Source organism: Tiliqua scincoides, chromosome 3 (genome assembly GCF_035046505.1).
Source record: "Tiliqua scincoides isolate rTilSci1 chromosome 3, rTilSci1.hap2, whole genome shotgun sequence".
Classification (NCBI taxonomy): domain Eukaryota; kingdom Metazoa; phylum Chordata; class Lepidosauria; order Squamata; family Scincidae; genus Tiliqua; species Tiliqua scincoides.
In genome coordinates, this window is record NC_089823.1 from 182309038 (window position 1) to 182336888 (window position 27851).

Consider the following 27851-nt stretch of genomic DNA (forward strand, 5'->3'; position numbering starts at 1 on the left):
CACAGGGAATCATTCTCACACCAACATTCTTTAAAAAGGCAAAAGAGTTACACAGCAGCCAAGTGCACTAAAGAAAGCGTCAGAAGTACCAGCACAGCCCTACTAATGGAATGGACACGCAAGATGCTACACAAGCTGCATATCCTTACCACAAGGGGGAGCACCTTATGCATTGCCTTTGCAGAGGGAACAACTATTTTGCTTTCTGGAAAGTTTCTTCCATCTGACAAGGTTATAGTGCTTAACATACCTGAATTCATACCCATGCAGTGCATACAAGAGGAGCATTGATCCTCTTGTATGCAACTCAAGTTCTGTAGCCTTTATTTCATTATGCAAGTCTTGAATTTGCCAGGCAAAAGCTGGAATCCTATACCTCCTCTAGCGTGCCCAATTACAACTGGTTATAATACATACCATTTCCATAGTGCCAAGTATAGAGAGGGCTTTACATGTACAGGTTATTACCCTGTATAACAACCCTATAAAGGCCAATATACTTTCTTACCACACTGCAGCTGGCAAGAGTCAGCAGTTGTCCTAGCTATGTTAGGGCAGCTGCCCTGTTACCTATGCATCACCTTTGGGATTGTCCCAGTTTTAAAGTGCAGGGGAAACCAATGTGTTCCATTTACTGCGTGCATTCAAGTGTTTGCATGCAACTTGAAATAGTAACCACCCATTTAGCAGTATAGAAGCATGCCTTTGGACACACTGTTCTTAGATATTCTTTGCACACTAACCAAAGCATTATTATAGGTGTTCTAGTGTAGACACAGAGCTTCTATAGCAGAAGCTTCCATTAACGTGATGGGTCTGCCCATCTCATGGGCATCCGAAGCAGAACAAGGCCATTTCACGTTTGTAGGCCAGGATACCCGTAACCCATCTTGCTAAATCCTATTCCAAAGAAGTCTCTTCCTTGACCAAGCAGTCCAGCATTGGCAGTGCAACAATGGGAAACTAAACAGGGAATATGGGGGGAGAGAAGAGACTCAAAACATGTTTGAAGGACACATCTGCTTTCATGTGACCAGAATGTCTTTTGCTATGCAATATAAACCATGGCTCTTTAACTGGTATTCTGCATCTCATCCAATAGGCCTTTCACTAGCCAAGTGATAAATCAAACTTGCTATGAGACATTCTACCCAATATAGTCGTCACCAAGCAATTTGAGTGCTATTTGTTTTTTATTTCACATATTCAGGTCTCAGCCAGAAGTCATTGTGTCTCAGCAAGCTTTGGATATGCCAACTAGAAAAGATACATTTGCAGCTAGTGCATTTGATTCCATCACAAAAGATGCACAACATCTCAGCAAGCCTATGTACAGTCAACACAATGAAAGAAGCCCATGTATGATTTATAAGGTGCTGATCTAATAAGAATTAGTGTTTCAAGTATATCATCAGCTCAGCATCAGATATTATGAATTCTACAACTACCACAAGCTGCCAGACAGGAGCCTCATCTCCAAACTAATTGGCCATTTTGGTTTGCTCCTTATTGATTCCATAAAGTCAAAATATTTGAGGTAGAACAAGACAGCTTCCCAGTTGTTTTAAGTTAACATGCTCCAATAGCAACTTACCCATACTTTTATAAAAAAAATGGATGACAACCTGGTAGTTTAGCTAAAAAAGGACTTTCAAGTTGTTCATTTCAGTCCTTCGTTATCTAGTGTCATGCTGAATGCTTTCATAGCCCAGTCCAAGTAGGTTTAGCAAGGTAGCCTTTGTGCATCCCCTACATATTAGAAGCATAGAGGGCGTCAATCTGGCTTCTGAAGTACTTGGTTACTTCTGCTCTCTTTGCCTTCAATGTTGGGGTCAAGAGTCCATTTTCAACTGTGAACATCTCTGGATGAATGTAGATATCCTTTACCTGGTTGTGGAGATATTGCACCATGATCAGGAATGCTCAACATCTTTGTTTGATGTTCAAATGTGACATTTATTCCATGGAATAATCTATGGTGTCTATGTAGGCAATTTCTGTTGATGTTACAACTGCAAGTTTCATGTCTACATCAGAATACTAATCAGAGGAGCCAAAAGAGCAAAGCAATGAGCAAAGTCATTTATGGACTTGAACCAACCATCCTATCTATTCTCCCCATCACACAGCAATTTGTAGTAGATTTGTAGATTGTAGGTAAGTTTCCCAGGATAAGTCCATTCATCATCTCCGTTTACTGCTGGAATCCCAAGAAGCTGCAGGCTAAGATTTAAGGCTAACTCTGCCCAAGTAAATTCTAGTATCCAAGAGCAATACCCTTGAAAGAAATCTCGGTCATAATATTACCAGAAATCTGGCTAATTTATATGCTTGTACTAGGGTCTTAGGACCTTATATTCAGTCCTTTCTGAATACAGTCCAAGCTAAATAGAAGTTTCAACAACTATGCTAAACATAACTGATTTTTGTTCACTCTTTAAATAGCTCAGTACCTTCCAAAGGCTAGCAGAAGTCAGGAACTACTTACTTGTTCAAAGGATTTGAGGCCACCTTCCTTGCCCAGCTTTACCAGGTCCATCAAGATACCTTTTTTCACTGCCTGATCAGAGACACATTGCAGTCTTGCATTAAAATTTTATCTAGCATTTTTGAATTACTGTAGTGGTCTTATAAATTAATGAACAAAAATGAGAAAAGTTAAAAGTTGTAAAGGTTAGGCCAAGGGTGTCAAACGTAAGACCTATGAACAGTCTGCAGCCTCTGGACCCACTACAACCTCAAGAACCAATTTATCCAGCCCGTTATAATTGGGCTCTAATATCTTGAAAATATGAACAAGATTTGCACATTTTCCCCTCCAAGTTGCAGCTAATGAGTTTGTGTGTTAATTCTGGCAGTCATCTACTTCAGAATATCCTGCCCCTCAGCAGACAGCATGAATGCTAGCTTCAGCCTTCTGTATGAAAAGAGTATGACACCCAACTGGGACAGAGGAACCTATATAACCAAGTCAGCTTGTCTAGATGGGCTAATATCCATGTAGTAGGGATAAGGAGTCCATCTCATGATCTCTTCTAGTATAACATTTCTTTATAGCACAGTTCCCAAGTCAGATTGAGGATACCTCTCCTTGCTAGTCTGTATGCATTCTCCTTCAACATTGTCCTGCACATATGAGCAGGAGTGCAAATACTGTATGCTGTACACTTTTCTACAAGCCAAGGCTCCTTTAAGTTTGATCAAATAAAGGCAAGTTAGTGCCACCGTTTCAGAGTTAGACATGGCCTTTTTCCATCTTCAGAGAGATGCATAGAACCAACATAACCATCCCATTGTTCCATCCATCAATAACTTTAATTGTTTGGAATAGCATTCCCCCAGCTATGCAGAGCATATTCCTTTAGAGTTTAGAAATAGTTAATGACTCCCCCTTCTGGCTATGTACAATATCCCAACTGAATAATCGAAGGGTCCAATTAGTTGAGGCAAGACCTCAAACCATTAATGTACTTTTGAGTCACCTTTCTGTTCAGGCTCAAAGTATGCTCAGAGCACACTGCAGAAGAACAAGTTTAAGGTGTAGCTTGGTGATATGATAAGCAATCCTAAGAGTTACTGCCTTGCCTGCCAATGTTTAAAACTACTGTGCTACTTGTACAATTATTCTCAACCAAGTTTACAGCTCTGATTAAGACTTCCTGCCAAAGTAGATTTATGCGGAGGGCATTTGCCACATCTGCATACAAGAGTCACTGTGAATTATGCTTTTCAATAAAAAGTCTCTCTGCATGTTCAACTTCTGAGTCATCAACTGCTGAATAATCAAACTGCATGCTTATAATTCCTCCTGTTGCACTTAAATTTGATCAGATGCACAGTTTTTCCTTATTAGCTGAAGGATACTTACTGTATTTTTGCAAAGTTCTTCGTATGAACCTTTTGCACCCAACTTTGCTGCGAAGTCTGGAAGAGTCTCTGGATTAGGGACTACCACACCAACCAAGAAAGACTGTTGAACGAGACAAAGATAAGCATTCAGATATAAGTTGAGTATTTTTCCGAAGTCTGATTTGAGAGTGGAAGAGATCTTATATACCTTTTGTGATCAGACCAGAATATCTTCCAAAGAGGATACAATCACTTAGGTTCTCATATGCTACAGTAAGTCAACCCAGCTGCTGGGTGTCTCTTCTGATCCTGAAGTAGACCAATCAATATTCAGTTTTCACTCAAATTGAGCTTTAGAAGCCTGTGCCATTACCTGCAAACTATCACCATGTACAAAGATCTGTTCCACTGGAACACTTCTGATGTAGATATTTTCAATCTTTTCAGGTGCAATGTACTCTCCTTGAGCTAGTTTGAAGATGTTCTTTTTTCTATCAATGATCTTCAGTGTCCCATTCTATAAAAAGTGCAGTAATGTTTTATTATGTCATCACATTCTGTGTGCGTTTTCATTTGTATATGCAACAGATGCTCTGTTCAAAATTCACACACACCCCCCTCTGGAATTTGATAATGCCCTCTTCACCGCCCAACTTCACAAGGAGTCAATTGTAGCAATTTTACGCTACTTGGGAAGCACCCAAGGCTTAAGGCCTTGTTGCTTGAGGGAGTGCAGAGAGCACTGAAGGGTTGAAAGTTAGAACTAGAGCAGCAGGAAGTCAGGGCAATAACTGAAGAGACGGACAGGGATTCAAATGTAGAGATGTAGGGGAGAGCTGGAACTGAAGAAGAAGCTCCCGCTTAGCTCTCAACAAGCCCTTTTTATTAAGCCTCAAAACACATGAAGCAATACTGATAAAACTTCTAGTTACAACTAGCTGGGACTGACTGACTCTAGCTAACCGCAATACACATTCCTAGATATAAACACATCTTCATAACATCCTGTTGTTTACAGGCACTGGGCTCAGACTCAGCATGTTTCAAGGCTGGCAGAGTGTGCTCTGCGCAGGCGTACCTGCTGTCGCTTGCCACATACTAAAACTAAGCCCAGCACCTGTGCATAATTACTACAGTCAATATCTTATCACTAGTCTGTCTCCTGCCTGTATCACACCAATCTCAACTAGAGTAAAGCCTTACTGCCTCATTTGATTATGTAGAAGAAAGCATGTACGTGTATTCCAGCTACTTGTTCTAGTCTCCTATCAAGTTTTAGAGCCAAGTACAGGCTTTTGGATACTTAGTTCATTTTATAACTGTTTCTGTATGGAGTATATACAGCAGGCCCTCCTTATCTGGGGAGGTGGATTCTGGAACCCTGCATGGCTAATTCCATGGGTGGTCAAGTCCAGGTAAGAAAATGATGCATACATTGCCAACATTGTTTTACATCAACATAAGAAAATTGCTTAAACTTGCATTAATGTTGTGAGGCAGGTGGAAGGTGCATAAGGCAAGTGAGTACTATGTAATGGCTGGGTATGTGAATTTTTTTAATTTTTCAATCTACAGTTGGTCAAATCTACACAGATACCAAGTCCATGGATAAGGAGGGCATACTATATACACTAAGTCTTGGCCTATAGTAGTAGATAAAAATATACTACTGGAATTCTATAGAAGTGTTTTGGGCACAGTTTTGTCACCTACAGGATTGTCAGTCTTCTACAGAAGAATTTAGAGTCTCTACCAGGATTTGAAGCCTTTAACAAATGACTCATGGAAAGGAATACTTAATACCGAGTTAGGGAACCCCATGACCATCATCTTACCGGAAGCCATCTCCCAATGTCTCCTGTGTGAAGCCATCCATCCTTATCAATAGCTTCTGCAGTTTTCTCAGGATCCTTCAGGTAACCTTTGAATACATTTGGTCCTTTAACGCAAACCTAAGGGCAACACACAGAATTGGTTAGCCCCTTTTCCATTTATAGATGCAATTGGTTCATATAATGCTTCATTGGGATGGTGGCTGTAAAGAGGCACTCACCTCCCCTTCATTGTTAGCTGTGAAGTAATTCATTTCAGCAACATCTTCAAGTTTTATAATGTTGCAAACCAGGGGTGGTCCAACATGGCCTACAGAAGAACAGTCACACAGATTTAGTTTTGTTTCAGTGCAAGCTCCCTCTTTACATACTTCGACAACCATTTAAAATAGAAGGTAGAGCCTGCACAGGCTGTCAAAATGACCAGTGCTAAGCGTATTCTAAAAACCATAGCTACTTTATTCTTAATTCACTATCAACTCCAATATTAAAGGTATAAGCAACCATTTTCTTGCAGTGTTAAGTGTAGAGCATATATCTAAGCTTTGGTGATGGAATCAGAAAGATTGATCTTGTCAGTTGGAAAGAAGTGGAGTTTGACAAAAGACATGCTTGTCTCTCCATTCCATTGACTCACGAATACTGGTAAACAGCTTTGTAAAGAACTGAACAGCAATACTAAGGAAGAGCTTAAAGAATTAGGACCACATGAAAAAGCCTCTTCCTGCACACATTAGAAACTGAACTCTCATCCAAGTCACAAGTTTCCTACTAAACAGCTAACCCTAGATTAGGACAGCTTGACTCCACTCCCCCCCCCCCCAATTTATATGTTGAATTTTAAATAGCCATACCTGTTGTCCAGTCTGCTGGCAGTGAGATTGTGCAGCCAGCTGTACATTCTGTCTGGCCATATGCTTCAAATATCTGATTAGAAATCAAGCAATGTAGAGATAGCCTTTAAACTCTTTATTTTGCTGTACCTTCAGCATCAGTCATTACTTATAGAATACATGTGCTAAATGAAGCAATTTTGTTTCCTGCCACTGTATGATTTCGGATTAAGCTGCTAAGAATGATCCCTTAGAACCAAGTTTTGCAAAAATCAATGGCATACATTTGCTTAGAGTGTCCAGTGAACTTTTGTAAAATTTACTTTTATGCTTTCAATTGTAGCACCATGGGCTGTTAACAGCAAGCCTGCAAGGGACAATACTTTGTGCCAGCATTGCAAGCAGCATTTGGGTGGGAAGGGTACAATGGGTGAAGCAGTTTTCTTGGTACAGTACAATCATTTAAGTGGGAAGCTTGATGTCACTGGGGCAGGGTTCAAATTGCACACTGTTCCCACAAGGTGAGAAAAGAGATGAAGGTATCCACAAGAGAATCAAGCAGCTAGTGGCTTCAGTTTGTTCAACAGGTTGTAGTATTGAGTGCTATCAAGTACATAGAACAGTAAGCCTTCAGTATCCACAGGGGATCTGTTCCAGGATCACCCTCATAAAATTTCATGGATAATGAAATCTGCATGGGGCATGCTAGTAAACTGCAAGTGCCTTCCATGTAGCAAATGCTACTTTGGTTTGGGAAGCACACAAGGCTTAGAGCCTTGTTGCTTGATGGAGTGCAAGGAGCAGAGGCACTCTAAGGGTTGAGGGAAGGAACTGGAGCAGCAAGGGGTCAAAAAGGCAGAAAAGAGGAGACGGCGATGCAGAATGAACACGGAGACAGGTTTCAAATGTGGATGCAGGGAGGAAGCCGGAAGCTGGAAGAGAAACTGATGATTGCTTAGCCTCCTTCAAGCCTTTTATTCACTTAAGCTCATGAAGCAATACAATGCAATACTGAGGGTTATTAAAGGTTAAAGAAGCTGACAACAACACATTTCTAGGTCTAACCGCTTCTCCTTATCTCTCATACTGGCTCATCTTGTTTACAGCACTGGGCTTGGACACTCAGCATAGTTCCAAGGCTAGCAGAGTTTGCTCTGCACAGACGCAGGCATGCCTGCTGTTGTTGCCAAATATGCTAAACCATTTCAAAGCCCAGCACTTCTTCTCTAATTACTACATTCCAGATGCATCTCAGAGGTCATCTGAAACCCTCCAACCACAGACTTGTCATCAGCAGATAATCAAATCTGTATATAAAGCAGGGCCACTGTACATGTCTAGGCACCATTAGATTATGGGGACCGAATCAGTCCAGGGATGCAGTTTCCCAGCTTAGAACCACAACTAGTCCTCCTGCCACCATTTGCCAAATTCATCATTTGCACAGTCTTGCCAGCTCTTGATCAAGTAATTGACAAAGTTAATGACCTCCTCCAAATACTTGCCTGACATCCAAAAGCTGCTCTGAGGAATGTTAGGACAGATGAAGATATTGGGGCAGCTCCAGTCACAACTATCCGTACCTTTCCACCCATGGCTTCCTGTAGCAGAGAACATGGTTGGCATAAGCTTCACTGTCCAGTCTTATTGCTTATTTGTTTCCTATCCCAGTCAGATATTTCTATAACACACACTCCTGATAAAGCAGCTCTTTATCCAACCTGCATGATATTTGGGCCCTCTCAACACCACCCTTTCAGCAGTGCCACATCTGCCAATGCTCTGGGAGGGGAGATGGAAAGACGCCTCAGAAGGCAAGCAATGTGGAGGGGTGAGACACTGCCAAGGCACTGGAAGAGCACAATATCACACAGATTGCCCTTTCAGCCAAGGAGTCAGTTTGCAGAGCACCTCTCAGCTGCCGACCTGAAAAGTGATGGCACAGCAGAAACAACACTTCTGAAAGGGTGGCTGTGTTAGAATTAGGCTCTTCCAGGTGACAATCTGGCCCTTAACAAGAGAAAATATGCAAATCTTGATCATAGTTTATTTGTTCATAGGGACTCATTAGCTGCAAATGCTTATTTCTAGCCATCTGCTTAATGGTGTCACTTCTTGCCCTCAGCAGGTGCCATGAATGCTATTCAGCCCTCTGTACAAGATGAGTTTGACACACCTGTTCAACATTTTACACATTATGCATATGTGCCAGGCATGTAGCCTGTGGAAAGGTTGTACAGAAATCTAAATAACTTACTAATCTTGAGCAAGAGTCAGGAATGACATATACCTGAATTTTCTTGAATACCAACTTGTCCCAGAGGCTGGTGTTTCGGATAATTCCTTGCTTAACTTCAGCTTGTTTTCTGGCCACAGCGATATTGAGGAGAAGCCGCTTGAACTTTGTTTGGGCACCACTTTGTATCTGCAAGACACTAGCTCATTGTATTACTTGTGTGAAAGCTTGTTCACAGCAACTCAAACACCATCAACCTAACTTAGTTTTCCTCCAAACTGCTATATACCAGCAATTTAACCATGGATATAGTTTTACAGCAGACTTGCAATTCCAGGGAAAAAATTCAAAGTGCCTAGAGCAGCATATCTCAGTCTGTGCGTCTGGACCCACTAGGTGGATCACAAGGCAATTACAGGTGGTCACCATTCATTTCAATGAGCATTTTATTTTTAATATATTTAGGGCCCAATCCTATGCTCGGCGGCACGACTCCATGCCATCAAGCACTGCCGCAAACGTGCCATAAAGCACATTTGCCGGCCTCGCCACCAGGCTCCCGCTGGTGCTAGCCCAGCACCGGTCAGTGCTGGGCTAGCGTGGGGTGGTCGCCCAGCTTCCATGACTTGGCGGTCTCCCAGACCGCTGAGCTGTGGAACAGTAGGCAGAGGAGGCCGGCAGGGAGTGGAGAGAGGGCAGGGAGGAATGACACAGAGAGGGGGCAGCCTGGGGGAGGGATGGGAGGCGGGTCAGCAAAGCTCTGCAGGATCCAAGGTGCTATTATAGGGCTGCCTTTTGGTCGGCACTGAAGTAAGTAGCCCCACTGCAGGGCTGCTTGTCTTACTTGGGGAAAGGGGACGAAAGTCCCCTTCTCCTGAGGTGCCTCCCGTGGAAGCTCGGGAGGCGCAGGATCCATTGGCAACCCTTCTCGGTGCCGCCAAGTGTGGGTGCCCCGGGCAGCTCAGGATTGAGCTACCCGTCTAATATATTGCTACCATGGCATGCGACTGCATTTGGGGTTACAGATCTGTAGTTTTAACAGACCACAATGTACGAGGGTCGCCCAGAAAGTAATGCACCACATTTTTTTTCTCAGCCTACAGTAATGGTACGAATGCGAAACTTTAGATATACATTATTTGAATTTTCAGGAGTGCACACACAAATTTTTGGTTTCTTCAGACAGATAGCGTAGCTGCAGCAGTGTTTCGAAATGGCGTCTGTAAGTGATGTACGTTACAAGCAGCGTGTCATTGAATTTCTCACTGCGGAGAAAGAAACTGTTGGGAACATTCACAAACTTTTGTGTACAGTTTATGGAGAATCTGCAGTCGACAGAAGTATGGTTAGTCGCTGGGCACAGAGGGTGAGGCCATTAGAAGGCGGTTCGGCAGAGCTCCAAGATTTGCAGCGTTCGGGGCGGCCATCCACGGCTGTCACACCTGACAAGACGCAGCTTGCTGATGTGCTCATTCGCGAGGACCGACGCATAACTAGGCAGTTGGTGCTGAAGCTGTCAATCAGCAAAGGAAGTGTGGATGCAATCATCCGTGCTCTTGATTACTCAAAAGTGTGTGCACGATGGGTTCCACACTGTCTTACAGTGGACCACAAATTTCTCAGAAAAAACATTTCTTCTGAGTTGCTGAAATGTTTTGAAGATGAGGGGGAAGCGTTCTTGTCCAGGATGAAACCTGGGTTCACCATTTTGAGCCCAAAACAAAATGACAGTCGATGGAATGGCGTCATCCTCAATCTCCACAGAAGAAAAAATTCAAAGCAACTGCTTACGCCGGTAAGGTCATGATCACTGTGTTTTGGGACTGTGAGGGCGTCATACTCATTGATGTGATGCCAAGAGGCAGCACTATTAATTCTGAAGCTTATGTGAAGACATTAACCAAACTCAAGAAGCGCTTCCAGCGACTTCGGCGCCGTAACAACCCAGGTGAATGTTTGATTCAACATGATAACGCTCGGCCTCACACAAGTTTGAGGACTTCGGAACACATCACTAAACAGGTTTGGACTGTGTTACCCCATCCACCCTACAGCCCTGACCTAGCTCCCTCAGACTTCCACTTGTTTGGGCCATTAAAGGATGCCATTCGCGGAAGACATTTTGAGGATGACGAAGAGGTGATTCACACAGTGCAGAAATGGCTTCGTGACCAGAACAAGGAGTGGTACCGACAGGGCATACATGCCCTTGTGTCTCGCTGGAGGAAGGCCAGAGAACTGGATGGAGATTACGTGGAAAAATAGGGAGTGTAGAAGAAACATCATTCTTTCTTGTGTGTAAGTTTCATTGTGTTCAATAAATAATTGTTGAAGAAAAAAAATGTGGTGCATTACTTTCTGGGCGACCCTCGTATACGTTACATTTTCCTGCTTGATGATTTCACTGGTAGGTTCCCAACAATCAGGATTGTTATTCTAAAAAGTAGATGCTGGTGCTAAAAAGTTTGAGAACCACTGGTCTAGAGCAGGGCTCTCCAAACCCTGGCCTGTGGGCTGGATCTGGAGTTTGGAAAAAGCCCTACTCCCCCCACCCCTATTTGAGCAGTGTTTACCATTCTGCATCCCTTTGCCCAAATCAGCTTGAAAGAAATGCAGCGCTGCTAGGGACGGAGAGAGCTCTTTCATGACACAGTGGTTTCTAGTTTGGAGACTACTGGTCTAGAGCTTTTGACTTTTAAGAGACATGTACCAAGATTTTAGAAAAGTTTATGTATATATAAACTATTGGCTGTAATTAACTCTATTGTAGTGGGAACAAACAATTCAGGTTCTTAAGTGAATGGTTTACCTTGTCATAGATCCTGTTCAGCAGCCTTGGCACCACTGGAAACATGGTTGGTTTCAAGGTTCTCATGTCATCAGTTAGGAGTCTAATGTCACCTTGAAAGAAGCCTACTTTTGCTCCATTACTGTACATCAAAGTCTACAAAGCAACCAGAAGACAATCACTACACTGCATGAGCTTCCAGAGTTAAGTCTACCCATGTCCTAAATAAACCCTTATGGTAAGTCACCTCCATTTTATCAAGAGCCACTGAACTAGTAGAGCTGTCAGTACTGAATGTGTCAGGAGAGGGAGAGGCGAGAACAGATTAATAGTGTTAAGACAGAATCAAGTTTGACATTAGGTGCTGATTCAATACAAGTCTTCCTCCCACTAAGAGCTGGTGGACCCAAATATCAACTTTCCAGGTTTCTAGTACTGTATACAAAATGAAAGCTGACATGAAGGTCTTGGGTATTATTTCCCAGACCGGCATCTAGGCTTTCATCCCTGTTCTACAAAAGTAGATATTGTAGAGAGCTGCAAGTTTCTACTGTAGAATTATACAGCCCTGTTGCAAACAGGATTGTCATCAAGCATTGACTGCAAACCTGCAACTATCAACTATAACCAAACTCAATGTCTGCAGGCATTAGTCTTTTTTCATATTACCCAGGAAGGCATATTAAGTCTGGCGCACAAGAAGAACCTAGTAAAGCACTTACCTGCACTATCCTCTCAAACATGTGAGCCAGAGGAAGATATGAAATGGAGATATCAGATGTCATACAACGGGTTGTCAACTAAAGGAAGAGAAGCAGATAGTTGCAATCCTTACCCTATGTTCACCCACAGTTTAGAGCTTGATTAGTGTCACCGACATGCACAAATTGGTACTTGCCTCTGTACTTTTCATGAAGGCCGCAGTGTTGGCAACCACTGACTCATGTGTCAGCATGGCTCCTTTAGGAAAACCTACATAAAGACAAATGAATGTTTGATTCTTAAAAGGTATTTGTATGTATCCATTGCATTTCTATCTAGAAGAACTATATTGCGGTATTCCTAGCTAGGCCAGTTAACATGTCACCTGACTGACAGAAAGTGTTTTCAAGCTAGGGAAGGAAGTAGAGACCTGCTAGAGAATGACACTCTGAATTTCTGCAGCATTAATCTAGATCAGTGGTTCCCAACCTGGGGTACATGTACCCCTAGGGGTATTTGCCAGGAGCTTTAGGGGTATTTGAAAAATAACTGAATGGTAGAAAAAAGGCAGGTCTGTATTAGAATGCCATGAGGGGCTGGCAAGGTAGGAAGAAAAGCAAAGTTGCTGCAGAAGCTCCAGCAACTGCTAGTTTCTGGTTGTCAATTTGTGTCTCATCCAGTATGGACCAGTATTTGAAAACAGGAATTTGAAATAGCAACAACTGTATTAATTACAAACATTTTGCTAATTTATGGAAATGGGCTGCTAAGGGGTATGTATTGAAATCACGGAAGACCTGGCGAGGAGGTAGATGTGGTGTCAGCAGTGGCCCCTTTAAGGGTAAGGCCTGGGCATCCAGCAGAGTGTGCTGCACAGCTGCAGCCACTTGAAGGCAATAGGGCCCTCAGGGATATAAGGAGCACCTGAGGCAGGAAGGGTTTGTGGGTTGTAGGAGGAGTGAATGTTTGAAGTGAATGTTTGAAGGAGAGGAGAGGCAACTACCTACCTGGACTCTGATTTGGCACCTTGCATTGACTAACTGGCTTACCTGGACTTTGACCTTGGACTGTGACCCAGCATATTGACTTTGGACTGTGATTTGGCAATCTGCATTTATTGGACTGGGACCTGACTCTGACATGTGCTTACTGCCCTGGTGAGTTAACAAAGGGAAACTAACCAGCCTTAAGCTGATACGATACCCAGCGGGGAGGAGCTGAGACACAACAGGGTATGCAAGTGAAAAATGTTGGAAACCACTGACCTACATTTATGTCCCATTGAATGAGCTTTAGAAGTGATGCAACTCCAAACAAGCCTTTAAGTTGCCAGGTATACATTTCTAGTTTAAGGCTGCAATCCAGATTTAATAGTTCCAGCCCTACTTCACCATAAGATTTAATAGGATTTATTCTTCCCTAAAGAAGAGGCTGTGGTTATGGGTTCCCATCTCACCTCAAACCCAAAACCAGTCTCATTCCCAATCCACTATTCTAGCAAGTAATCTAAATGCCACCTGAAGTGGCATATATTTGGAGATTCCCCTGAACTCTGCTTAAGATGTATGGAGCCCTTGTCTTAGTATAGCCAAGTAAAGCAATCATCTGGAAGTTGAAGTATCACAGCAATCCGTATCTAGGTGCCCCAAATAGATGGCATTAACCTGGGTGCAGTGCACAACATGTTTGGATCAAATATCTACAGAATTTTAATAGAAAAAGCTAGTTGCAGTGTTAACCATTCTTCCCAGTTACTTACCTGTTGTTCCACTGGTGAAACAGACTATACTAAGATCCTGTGGTTTAGGAGGCTGAAACAAAGTGACAAGAATTAAGCTTGTTTAATAAAATTCATGAAGTTGCACTTCATAGTGAACATGCATAGTTTTCTTAAGCGGAAAAATTGGTACTTACAACTGGTCTGCTTAAGTTGGCTTTCCCCAGTCTCTGCAGAAAAAGCAAAAGAATTGAGTAGTGCAGATGATGGCAAGAAATACATCTCAAATGTTTCCTTACTGATTTTTACCCCACCCTCCTCCCCAAAGGGTGCTCTGGCAGGCAATAATAAAAATGCATAAAATACATGAACTAAAAAACAGAACTTCTACAGTATTTTTTATAGTTTAAAACCAGCTTCTGGCAAGCAGCCACAGACCAGATCTTAAGCCAACATCTCAAGGAACAGAAACTTTAGCATGACTGGAGCAAAAAGTGAAGGATGTTAATACAAGATACGCAATATTCATTTGATTGGCATGACTGGGCTTGTCAATTTAACCTGAGTCATCAAAACTTGTAGCAGTCATGCCAACTAAAAACCCTGGTTAACTACCACAGACACTCACAGATAAGTAGAGGGCAGGTTTTGAGCCAGACAAATCATGGATTTTTCTATGACCCTCAGATAAGTTGGGGAGGGGGTTAGACTTGGGAGGATGTTCAACTATAGTTTTGTCTGATTTTACATGAGGCCAGATCCTGAAAATAACCTAATCCAGATCCTGAAAATAACCTAATGGTTACCCAATAACTGTACCCTCTATTAAATTTAGTAAGAGATCCCAAGATACATTTTTATTCTTTAACTTTTTTTAATTTGGGTCTTCACAACCTTTTTGTAGACACTATCAAGTAAGTGCACTCTAAACATACTGGTAGAATCATAAATCAAATCCCTCTTTAAGGTGCCTGGTGTGTTAAGCAAGAGGTTCAACATATAACATACAACTTATAACATAACTGGGAGCATGCCATTCAATTCACAGCGGAGAGACAAACAAGGAAAGACTGTGAGCAAGTGCAGCCGCACATAGTTGCAACCCTATTTACTCAGTAGACCCACTGCTTTCCATGGGTGATATTCTTAAGTAATGGTGCACTGAATTGCAGCCTGGGACTTTGTTTCAGATGGAAATGAGGATTCCATCCTGGTTTTTTAAAAACCTAAACTGAGGGGGTGTGAAATTCATTGAAAATGGCTTGCCATGAATGTTCTGAGGCAGAAAGAAAGAAAGAAAGAAAGAAAGAAAGAAAGAAAGAAAGAAAGACATTTTACCTTCTTCTCTAAATTGGGAGTTGAAGGTGCTTATGGGAGTTGTGAGGAATAAGTGCTACACTTCCATAGCAGTAATCCCCATACAGACTACAATTCCCATAATGTCTTCACTTATCTTCTTATTTGAAGAAGCTAAAACAGCTGTCTCTGAATACCATAATTACTAGTAAAAATTCTCTTTTCCTCCACCCATGTCCTGCTTCTCAGCCCAGTCCCACCCCCGTTTCATCAGACAGCTGCTAAGCTTCCCAGAAGCTCTCAAACTTCTGTTTTACTTACTATATTGACCCATGCATAAGTTGACCCAGGTTTTCAGGCTCAAATTTTGGGCATAAATTTTGACTTGTACATCAGTATATTGCCTTAATATCAGCTTGCAGTTTAGTTCAGGGGATGAGCACAAGTCTATGTCTTTAGGTTACAGGTTCTCCAGACAAGTCTAACATCCCTCAAGATACAGCTTAAATTGTTGCCTGTGCTCCAAAGACTCTATAGGCTATGACTCTCATTTATAGCAGTTTTAGTATAATAGAACCAAAGAGGTGTATGAAAGAAACCTTGCGACTATATATTTATGGTTTCTCCTTGGCACCAAAGGACCATTTTCATTTCACAGTATAGGGATCCAAAACACTGGAGAAAACAGCCATCTAATCAAGATAGCCTTTGCCAACTAAGGACAGACAAGATGCAGGAAGTCTGGTCTAGATGCAGCAGGGCAGGGAGGTCTGGTCTAGAGGGTTGAGCCTCCATTTGCCTGAAGGTAACATCTGAAGGTCGCCAGTTGGAGGCCACCGGCACTGTGCGACCGTGAAGCAGCTGACAAGCTGAGCTGAGCTATTCCATCTGCTCTGTGCATGGGAGGATGGAGGCCAGAATGTGCGACCAGATCAAGAAACACCTGAATGTTGTGGTTTCTTGAAAGATAGAAACCTTCTTTCAAATTGTAAAAATCCCTACTGGGATTTAAATTGCCTGCCTATGTAAACCACCTTGAATAAAGTCTAAGGAGAAATCTGAGGACCAAGAAAGGCAGTATAGAAATACCTTTTATTATTTTTATTTTTATTTTTTTATTATTTTTATTATTTTTATCTGAAATACAGCCAGAGTAGCTCAACTTGCTGCAGTCTCATCTGTTCTAATATAGAACCGGTTGGGAGCTCCCCAAGTAGTCAAGTTTTTGCTGCATGAGCACTCAATAGCTGAATTCCAAATCAAGCCAAGTGGAATACAACTTGTCCTACCTTCTAGAACAACCATTGTCAGCAACTGTGCCATGGCACACACTGGTGGTGTGCAGGTGTGCCGTGTAAGTTTGGGGGAGGATGATTTGTTAGTAGGGCCACTGGGGGATGAGAGTCCCTGCTGTCCATGCAATGTGTGTGTCAATTGTCCAAAAACTGATGGTGTGCTTTGACAGTTTTAGTGCCTTGTCAGTGAGTGCCGTGAGATGAAAATGGTGGAAAATAGCTGTTCTAGAACCAATTGAATGAACCCCCTCAAAGTAAAGAAGATCTTGTACCTCAACTTCTTGTAATGAAAGAATTTCAACTTTTAGTGCAGCTCCTCTTTCTTTCAGCTGGTCATCAAAAGAATCCATTAGAATCACCATGGCTAGACCTGGGGTCTTCTTTTGTTCACAATTCTCAAGTAACAACTGTGCCTTGTCAGGTTTGTCACAGATCACTGTAGATACGTCAGCTGCAGGAACAGATACATACTTTTGTCCAGTTCTTATTCAGAGAAGCCAACTTATGTACTGTATTTGTCACTTATTAGGAGACCAAATAAAGTTTGTTACCCTAAAACAGCTTTGAATAGGTCTTTAACCTTTCAGAGCTCCTTAGCCCAAGCATTCACTTCCAAAAAACCCACAGCTGCAAGTCTACCTGGTACTCCATGCTTCTAACAGCATGCAAGTCAGAAGCACCATGTTTTACATTCTTACCATCCTAAAGACTTCTGGAATAGGTTGACCAGGAAACCAGAAACAAAATGCTTGCCTATATCAGTGAAGATTCAAGAACTGTTCCACATGGCAATCATTTAATCAGCAGAAGGAGGGAAAGCCCTGCATGCAACCACAGAAGCTTCTGATAACTGGAAGCCCATGTCAGTTGCCATCACAGAAGAGTGATTTAACACACTGGCTTTCAATTAAAAAGAAAAAAAAGACGAGCACACCAGCCTTCCCTCCAAGTTGCACAGCTGGAATCGGAACTGTGCACAGCTTATATCCTAGTGCTTAGTGATGACTAAACCAAGTGCTCTGGAGCTGCCCCTACACAGCTCCGATAGGGCTCCACACCCTGTAAGAATTACAGAGGACATTGGAGCATGCTATGTATGTCACCTAGTCTAATTACTAGTACCACTTAAAGGACCATTGCATTGAAAGTATGAACTAGAAAAAGCTACAATGAGGCAGCAAATTGGACTGGTGAAGTGACTTGGACTTTGCAATAAAACAGATTTGCCAATTAGAGGCAAATACAAGGGTAACTTGATGGGTTGTTGTTGTTGTTGTTGTTGTAAGTGCAGCAGGAAGGGTCAAACAATTTAATGAGCAAGACATCTTGTTAAAACTAGTACAGGGCATTTCCAATATGCCATCCCAAGAGATCTTAATTAACTTCCCTCCTTGATGCTCCATGGACCTAATCAGAACTGGCCTCTCTGCAACTAGTCAAACTAGACATGCATATTTAGAATTTGTTCTTCTGACAGAAGAGCCCTTGCACCATTACATCTCCTTCTGCACCTTCTGCAACCTCAGTTCTAGCAAAGGCTGAGATGCACCATCACACAAACATACTCCGTTTACATCTAGACGAGCATTTTGAAATCCCTCAATACTCATTTTCACTTATCAAGAAGATTTTTCCTCCTGCATCGATAAAAGATGAAACACTAGCATCCCTCACTGAAGGAAGCCAACAACTTACCTTTATTAATAATGTAAACAATTGCTTCTGACCCCAGTGTTTCATAAAGGGGAACTACAACCATGGAATAAGTGTAGCAGGCAAGTTCAGAGATGACCCACTACATTTAGGGGAAAGCAAGAGGAAAAACGCATTCAGTTTAGCATTGTATTCCACAGATCTAGGTACTAAGATTGGTCATATGCCATCTAAGACAGCAGACCTTGTTGAGATTTCTGGCTATCAAGAGAGATAGCCATTAATTGCATATGGAAGCAGCTAATACTTTAGAGCTTTCTGCAATGCTATTTACTCCCACCATCTACTGTAAGCCACTATAAGAAACTGCAACAAGTAGGACATTCTTTTCATACCCATCCTAGTCAAGAAATATTGGCATGCTACACAAGTTGACCAGTACACTTGTCAAAGGAATTCCACTCACAGATGAAAGCATGTAGAAAATCTATTCACCTGCTCACAATTTCCCAATAATGGGAATAATATTAACCTCAAATTCAGGCAAATATTGGTTAGATTTAACACCCAAATGAGAATTTCAATAAGGTACCTCTGGTCTATTCTGGGCAAAGATACCAATGAATTGGTCTCCTGATGGTTTACATCCTTTGTGCAGCAGGCCCGATCCCAGGTATTCAGCTTTGTCCAGAACCTAGAAAGGCAAAAGGCCAGTCATTTAACACCTTTAGAGAGAAGTTCAGTTTTTGTTCAACTCCAAATTTTATAACTAACCTGTTGATAAGACAGCCACTGATAAGGTTGCTTAGGCTTTCTGTATCCAAGACAGGGACCATTTTCTGCAAGAGAAATTGGATGAATATAGATTGTAGCTTCAACCTCAGGCGAATGGACTGTAGATCAGAGTTTTGAACATTTCTTTTAAACAGCAATTCTAACAGGCATGGGGGAATCAAATTTAAGTACAGTAGAGGCACCAAGAAATCAAGTTGAAAACCTCCTCTGCAGCCATTTTCCCTAGAGTGGCAGGGAATGTGCAAAAATATAGGCTACACAAGCAGTACCTACTTTCCCCTCTTAATAGGGCGCACTGGGGTAATGCACACACGTGGTTTAAACCCAGGAGGCCAATACCACAGCACCCAGCCCCAATCAAATTCTGAGTCCCCTGAATATGAGTCAGGAGACTTTCCTGTAGCATCTGTGGCCACAAGCATCATGCTGCAGCCTCATGGAGAAACTAGATTTCTACTGCACTAGTTGGAGCCATCACCTCTGAAATAGCTACACTGTTAGGTAGTAAGAGGCCTAAAGCATTCCAGATTTAAGGAAGCCTTTCATATTCAAGATATAAAAAGTGTCTCCTACAGCAAAGTATCATCACATGGACACAATCATGGAGCCAGATTAGTCAGGTCAAGGTCAATAGTACATATTACATAAGACCATCATTGGCCCATGACCATCATTGACCCATATCTTCTGTACAATGTGTAATGCACGGAATGAAAAAATCCAAACATAGTTTTGCAAGTGGCAGCAACTGAAGCCAAGGGTTGGTGAGGGTTATTAGTGGTGCAATAGTAAAACACTATTGCACCACCTATATATATATATATATATATATATATATATATATATATATATATATATATATATATATATATATATATACTGAAGGACAAAATTCTATGAAGGTCTCAGCTTACCAGACACATAGCGTCCTCTTACAAAGCCCTCATACAAGGTTTTTGCATCCTCACAGTAATAAGAAACCAGTTTGTTGTCATCCAGAATTGCACTTCTTCTAGCTCCTCCCTACATTTAGAAATTATTCATATAAGTTAGCACAGTAGCATTAATGATAGGCAAATTCATGCATCCAATCCATCAACTAGTGGCAGATCAGTAACTCATCTACCTCGGTGCCAACTGACTGTTTGTTCAAGTCAAAAGGGGGTGGAATTGGTTTCGGTTTGGTTATCAGCCATAGGAAGACAGTTGTTCCAAATGTGATCAGGCCAATCACAGCAGGAGTTGGAAGTGGTGTAAACAAGAGCTGAAGTAGCCAAAGCATGCTGCCTAATCAGCAATACCAGAGTGGTAGAACCTAGAGAGAGAGGGTAGCAGAGATTAGTTCCATGAAGATAGTATTCACTTAATATACTGTTGAATAAAATTCTTTACCAGTGCTAATCAGGACAGTCAATACAAAAATCTAGGCTGAATTGACAGCCCATCATGATCAGGAGATCAGCAATGAAAGAAGCCAGAAGGACTATAAGCTTCTTTAGTTAAGAGTAGGTTCCTTCACACTTATGGTAGCTTGTAATTGTGTAATTGCAATTACACAATCCTTGTAATTGACTTTGGGCACAATCCTAACCAGGTCTACTCTGAAGTAAGTTCTATTGTGTTCAGTGGTGCTTACTCTCTGGAAAGTGTGGTTAGGATTGGAGCCTTTGTTACCCCCACCATAGTTATCTCCCTCCCTCCCCAATATGCTACTCACATTAAGTCCTTCACTAGTAGAAAAGAGAATTTAAAAGCGCAAGTATGGGATATACACCCATACTTACATTAAGCGAGGTGTTTCAAGCTCACAAGTGCCCCTCCTAATTCAGAGGCAAACAGAGGATAGGCAAATACAATATCAAGACAGACAAGAAGCAGAAACAGTGTTTGAAGATTTGTAATACTGTACTTGATAGTCATCTCTGCAAGAACCAACTTGCTACTCACATTTTCCAGGCCCAGTAAAAGCAGAAAGACAAGTTTCATTCATATTACATAGCAGAAGTTTTCTAACAGTAGAGTATACAGAAGTGGTTCAGGATCAAATTTTCATTTTAACATAGGACCACAATAATCCATTCATGAGTCACAAAATTAGGTCGTCAACTACTTTCTTAGTGTAGCTATCACATTAAACTAATCTACATGGGCTACAACTCTGAGGGCCTAATCCTGTCCAACTTTCCAGCACTGCTGAAGCTGCAATACATGCCATAGGTAAGGGAACAAATGTTCCCTTACCTCAAGACCTCCAACACTGCCCCCCACTAAAGGATGCAGCACATGCTCCATTGGCATGGCTGCATCAGCATTGGAAAGTTGGCCAAGAATACTTAGAAGCAACAGCCACTCTAGAGTTCACACATTCCAGGAAGAGATGCACAGCAGCTTGCATTTCTCCTTGTGTGCCTGGATCACACACAGTTATGCTGGGACAGGGATAGAGGCAGAATACTAATCTCAAGCAGAGTCACCTTCCCACTTGCAGTTTCTGAATTGGCTCAAATTTAATTGAATTGATGAGACACTCACTGCTATTTTCCATTTAAGCAATTAAGCCTCATTTATCAATTAAATCTCATTTCCCTTTCATATAAATTCCATTTAGAGACTGTTCTTGCAGGAAGTTACCCACTTTAAATATATAGCAAGCTAAGGGTACAAGAATTTGCTGCCTTTTTAAATATAAGACATTTACAGAAAGCAGCAAACCAGGATTAAGAATTTCTCTCAACCACCACAATATTCTACAAGGTTTTAGGCCAATATTTACCTGCTTCTTTAATTATGTACATCTAATTGGCCAGACTTCCAGCATACAGGCCTGAATAAGTCTAAACATGTAAGAAAAGTGTAATTGGACATTACAGCCACATTGACTTCTATCTTGGGAAAATAAGGCCTTTAATAAAGATCAATTATGTCAGGTGTAGTAATGACCTGCAGCTCATCTCCCCACCTAAAGGATAGCCACAGTTCAGAGTTCCATTAAGATCACATACTCCCAGATCTGCATTTAAGATTTTCTATTGATAAATCAGCCTGACTTTTGTTTAACTACAAGCAGCCTATAATTCTCATACCAGAGATTTCCCATCTAGTTTTCTAAAAATGTAGCCCTATGATCTATAAAACACTGAACTTAAGTTGAGCTGGAGAAGCATGCCAAGACAGCAGGCCTGGGAAAAATTCAGTGCAAGTACAGAACAATCAGATAAAACAATGCAGGTAGAGATTTCTCATGTCGTACTTAAGTAAAGCTTCTGCCCAGCTACATTTAGGAATTATCCTTGTATTAATTAACTAAGCAGCTTAAGCCATTTCTGCCCAACATTGCAAATACGTAACAGGAACCAAATGAATACACACATGGGCCAGGCAGAAATGGGTTTAACCAGAAGAGTTCTAACCTCACTTAAACTGCAATCCTATGCACACTTATCCAAGAGTGGATCACATTGAAGGCACAAGATTTATTTTTGAGTAAACATGCACTGTTAACACTATTCTTGTATTTGAATTTTGCTTAGACATTGGATACAAGCAAAAGAGACTGAGTTGCTTGCCATATGACTAAATGTCATTCATCAAGGCAGCTTTGGCACACCTGTAACATTTACATAAAGTTTTTTTCATTAGTCAACTATGCATACATGTGTTGCTAGCAGCCATTATACTAGACAAGCTACCCCATTCTAGTTAGTAGGCAACCTTCAGTCTCGAAAGACTATGGTATTGTGCTCTGAATGGTGATTCTGGCACAGCGTCTAGTGTGGCTGAAAAGGCACATTCGGAGTGACAATCCCTTCCACACTGGAAGCAAGTATAGTGTGTCCCTGGTCTGTCTCCCTGGCTATGGGCCTTCCTTGCCTCAGTCTGTTTGCCAAGTGTCTCTTCAAACTGGGAAAGGCCATGCTGCACAGCCTGCCTCCAAGCGGGCCGCTCAGAGGCCAAGGTTTCCCATCTGTTTTCATTCCTAAGGCTTTCAGATTCCTCTTGCAGATATTCCTGTAGCACAGCTGTGATCTACCCATAGGGTGCTTTCCCTGCACAAGTTCTCCATAGAGGAGATCCTTTGGGATCCGACCATCGCTCATTCTCACAACATGACCAAGCCAACACCGGCGTCTCTGTTTCAGCAGTGTATACATGCTGGGGATTCCAGCTTGTTCAAGGACTGTGTTGTTTGGAACTTTGTCCTGCCAGATGATGCCGAGGATGCATCGGAGGCAGCGTATGTAGAAAGCGTTCAGTTTCCTCTCCTGTTGTGAGTGAAGAGTCCATGATTCGCAGCAGTACAGAAGTGTACTCAGGACACAAGCTCTGTAGACTTGGATCTTAGTATGTTCCATCAGCTTCTTGTTGGACCAGACTCTTTGTGAGTCTGGAAAACATGGTAGCTGCTTTACCGATGCGTTTAGCTCGGTATTGAGAGAGAGAGTGTCGGAGATCGTTGAGCCAAGGTACACAAGTCATGGACAACCTCCAGTTCATGCGCAGAGATTGTAATGCAGGGAGGTGAGTCCACATCCTGAACCATGACCTGTGTTTTCTTTAGGCTGATCGTCAGTCCAAAATCTTGGCAGGCCTTGCTAAAATGAATCATGAGCTGCTAGAGATCTTTGGCAGAGTGGGTAGTGACAGCTGCATCGTCAGCAAAGAGGAAGTCACACAGACATTTCAGCTGGACTTTGCTCTCAGTCTGGAGAGGTTGAAGAGCTTTCCATCTCATCTGGTCTGGAGATAGATGCCTTCTGTTGCAGTTCCAAAGGCCTGCTTCAGCATGACAGCGAAAAAAATCCCCAACAAGATCGGCGCAAGAACACAGCCCTGCTTTACTCCACTTCGGATGTCAAAGGGATCAGATGTGGAGCCATCAAAGACAACAGTGCCCTTCATGTCCTTGTGGAAAGACCTGATGATGTTGAGGAGCCTGAGTGGACATCCGATCTTGGGGAAAATCTTGAAGAGGCCGTCCCTGCTAACCAGGTCGAAAGCCTTCGTGAGATCTATGAAGGCTATAAAGAGTGGCTGTCGTTGTTCCCTGCATTTCTCCTGCAGTTGTCTAAGGGAGAATACCATATCAGTGGTGGACCTGTTGGCTCAGAATCTACACTGCGATTCTGGATAGACGCTCTCTGCAAGTACCTAGAGCCTCTTTAGTACAACTTGGGCAAACAGCTTTCCTACAACGCTAAGGAGAGAGATGCCACGGTAGTTGTTGCAGTCACCCCTGTCACCTTTGTTCTTGTACAGCGTGATGATGTTTGCATCCCTCATGTCTTGAGGTACTCCACCTTCTCTCCAGTAGAGACAGAGGATTTCATGCAGCTCAGTGACGATGATCTCTTTGCAGCACTTTAGGACTTCAGCAGGGATGCTGTCTTTTCCAGGTGCCTTGCCAAAGGCAAGGGAGTCCAGGGCCATGTGAAGTTCTTCTAGGGTTGGTTCACTGTCAAGCTCCTCCAACACAGGCAGGCACTCAATGTTGTTCAGCGCTTCTTCTGTGACATTTTCTCTGGAATATAGCTCAGAGTAGTGCTGCACCCAGCGTTCCATCTGCTGCGCCCGATCCTGGATGACCTCGCCTGTGGCAGACTTCAGAGGGGCAATTTACCCCATTCTATATATGGGGCAATATACCCCATTCTATACTTCTGCATACTAACATGGAGTCTACTCTTCTCTGTACAAGCTAGTACAAGTTTATAAAACATTAAGAACTTGTTTGGATATTCAAGTATGCATTTTGAGTGGGCGAACACAAGTCTATGGAGTCTACTTCAAAGTATACACTTATGAACAAATAGGCAACATTGCTCAATGACAGCAAATAGGCAACATCGCTCAATGACAGAGCACATTCCTTGCATGCTTATTATTCTAGGCTGTCTCCATATGAATCATTCAGGCAACAGGTGCTAGAAAAGACCCAAGCCTCTGGGAAAACTAGCACAGGCTAAATGAATTAGTGGTCCCTCTAGCTTGGTACCAACTCTGTACAAAGCAGCTTCATACAATCATAGCACTTCTAAATACATCTAGTAACTTACTAAAGAGGTACCAGTTAAAATCAACTTCTGTTACAAACTCAGCTATCATCCCCAAGAATATCGAGCCACCACAAGTAAGTGAAAAGCATCTATTTAACTTCAAAAAGTGTGCCACTAAACAATAATCGAGTAGACTAGATTCTAGCATTCATAGGAGTGCTATGAATTGCTATGAGTGCATATGAGTGCTATGATTGTACAGCAGCATTCAGAAGCTGTACAATCTTTTCCAGAAGATTCTCGTGCCTTTTGCTCTTGGACATAGGGCAACACTGTCAGCAACTCTTGTGTACCTTCGCACTTCAGGAATCCCTTACTACACTTTACAATAAAGAGGTCACTGGAATGCTAAGTTCATGCCATAGTGATCTTTAAACCTTTCATCACTCAAAGCTTCCTTTATTTCAAGTGAGATTCCTTTCCCCAACCCAGTATCAGTGTCCTTTAGGGCCTCTCATGATTTTTTAAACATCAATACGTCTAGGTGAAAATATAGAAGTAAAGAAGGCAGCACTATTTAGAGCCATTTGAAATACAGAGACTACAGAAGCCTATGTTTTTAGATATCCAACAGTAGTTAGCACCTTGGAGCACATTAACACAACTACACAGCAAAACATTTAGCACAGTTATTACTCACCTTTTTGATGCTTCATTACCTTCCCTTTATATGGAGAACAGAACCATTGCACTATATGAATGGAAAGCAGATTTCTAGCCTGCTAGATCAGGACATTTTATGTAGCAACTGCATTGCTTTTCTGTTCTGCAAACTAGCAGCAAGCATACATCCAAGTACACACTTCCAAGTAAGCAGCAAGCAAATTAGCATAACCACTCCCTAGTTCTCTTCTTCTAGAAACCAGTTGAACTTATGTTTATCACCCCATGTACTTAGACTTCTTTCAATAGATAGTAATCTTAAGAGGAGCCTCATGCAAGTGGCTTACATACAATTGTATTTGCACTACAAGTGGTCTCATTGCTCACTCAGATTACTGAACTACCCTTGCCTGGTTGGTTGGCAACCTTCAGTCTCGAAAGACTATGGTATAAGCCTACAGCACCCGGTATTCCCAGGCAGTCTCCCATCCAAGTACTAACCAGGCCTGACCCTGCTTAGCTTCTGAGATCAGATGAGATCAGGCATGTGCAGGGTAACATCATAAAAAAGAAGAAGTATGAATTAAAACCTAACCATATTTATTGACACAATGCCCATTGACAATGGGATGGGCCCCCTCCAGTGGGTCCCATCTCCAAACACTTCTTCCCCTTTTAAAGGCAGGTAACTGCTGCAGGAGACCATAGTCTATTATCTATTCACACCTACCCCCCCCCCCCAAAATAAAAAAAAATCTCAGGGCAAACATGTTAAACAGTACACCTTTCACCAAAGCCCAGTCAGGTGAGGCATAAGTTACCTGGCCAGCTGCACAACAGCAATCAGCTAGCCTCACACACACACACCATTACAAGCAGGTGGGAGGTGATCACTATGGTCTCAGCTCAGGGCTAACAGTAACACTACTCACTGCTGTACTAGAACCACTCCTTTTGCCTAAATAGCCAATGGGATGCAAGAAATTGTTCCCACCCTACCTTGCACAAGGACAGTCAGGGCAAGTACATATACTCATCATTTTAGATAGCAGAATTCTGAGTACAGTTGTGCAGGGTTTTACAACTCCATTTTTAATAAGAGCAAGACTAGGGCCTTTGGCCTGATCCAGCAGGGCTCTTTTTATGTTAGATCAAAGGCCTCCTGACTTTCAAGAAGTTAAATCTGGAGAAGTAGTAGGGATTACAATTATGCACTACTTTGTATTGCTTCCATTAATAAAAGGCAAAACCAAACCAATACAGGCCACTCCTTTTTATTTGAATACACACAAGCTCATGAATTAAACCAGAACCCTGACCTTTGGAACCTGCCTTAGTTACTTGATAAGCAACTGGTGCAAGAATATACTCAAGTAAAGAAGCACCAAACCAGCTGTATACATATACTATGGCTTTGAACTTGGTTCTCACATAGGTTCAAGCACACACAAACCAGTAATTAGTGGAAGATCTGCCCCCAGAGAAACCCAAGCCCAACTCTCCATTTATCTAATTTGATTTGAAGCAGGCCTTAAGAAAATTGTTGTTCAGACTATTACAAGATTACTGTACTACAAAAGGAGCAATAATGTTAGAGCCACACACAAGTGTACCAAGAACCAGTTTGGAAAAACAATAGTAACCACCATTGTAATTCAAGCAGTTATACTTGCATACCTTTCAGTTCTAACATGCAGCTGACCATAAATTCAGTCTTTATCAAAAACTGCTCTATAGCACATACTCCCAACAGAAAAATTCAGTAGGAAGACACACAGGGTATAAGCAGTAAGTTACAGTTCTACTAACACTCACCACCAATTACTCCCCTCCCCTAAAAATCACTTACCAGGCACAAACCCACCCCAAACCTGCAGCACACTGACTCACAGCCTTAAATAACAGCCACATTCAGTAAGTGCTGGAAACTCTTTAAGGGGCAGGTCTCTCTGACAGGAAGTGACTAATAGTTGTCAAGGCTGCAGTAGCAGACAAGTTTACTTGGAAGTCAACCCTCAGTAAATGTGCACAGGAGTCAGTTGTAAGTCATTCTAGCAAATGTAGCAAGAGGGGAAGGAAGTGGGCGGGTGGCCACATTTAGGTGAGAAGTTGTAAAAAAATACATGAACGTTTCAAAGGTCAAGCCTTTCCATGTACACTTCAAGACCTTTATCCCTAAAATGTTACTCCTTTAAAGCA

At 42.1% G+C, this 27851-nt stretch overlaps 1 protein-coding gene and 1 pseudogene across 2 annotated transcripts; both read right to left on the minus strand.

Moving 5' to 3' along the window:
• Positions 1 to 1260: 1260 nt before the first annotated feature.
• ACSL5 (acyl-CoA synthetase long chain family member 5) lies at positions 1261 to 27557 on the minus strand. 2 transcript variants are annotated; one of them, XM_066618819.1, is made up of 21 exons: positions 27502 to 27557; positions 20123 to 20311; positions 19911 to 20019; positions 18976 to 19040; positions 18794 to 18895; positions 18244 to 18343; positions 16821 to 16999; positions 14155 to 14187; positions 14000 to 14051; positions 12437 to 12510; positions 12261 to 12338; positions 11560 to 11694; positions 8805 to 8939; positions 8020 to 8115; positions 6536 to 6608; positions 5903 to 5991; positions 5685 to 5801; positions 4223 to 4366; positions 3869 to 3970; positions 2489 to 2560; positions 1261 to 1887 (listed from the first exon to the last, which is right to left on the minus strand). In XM_066618819.1, the coding sequence occupies exons 2-21, from the start codon at positions 20276 to 20278 to the stop codon at positions 1750 to 1752; spliced, it is 2049 nt and encodes a 682-aa protein (XP_066474916.1). In that variant the 5' UTR covers positions 20279 to 20311; positions 27502 to 27557; the 3' UTR covers positions 1261 to 1749. The 2 variants fall into 2 exon arrangements, with proteins under 2 accessions (XP_066474916.1, XP_066474917.1); XM_066618820.1 differs by lacking the exon at positions 27502 to 27557 and adding an exon at positions 25652 to 25669 and having other exon boundaries at positions 20123 to 20260.
• LOC136646953 (5S ribosomal RNA) lies at positions 26105 to 26220 on the minus strand (annotated as a pseudogene).
• Positions 27558 to 27851: the final 294 nt, after the last annotated feature.

Bases quoted from the DNA above. Each gene is read 5' to 3' on its own strand.
- ACSL5 (XM_066618819.1), bottom strand. From the start codon at position 20,278: ATGCTTTGGCTACTTCAGCTCTTGTTTACACCACTTCCAACTCCTGCT. The intron at 14,052-14,154 runs GTAAGTACCAAT...ACTTTGTTTCAG, and splicing joins CCAACTTAAGCAGACCAGTT to CCTCCTAAACCACAGGATCT. The intron at 1,888-2,488 runs GTAAGTAGTTCC...CTCCACAACCAG, and splicing joins GCCTCAAATCCTTTGAACAA to GTAAAGGATATCTACATTCA.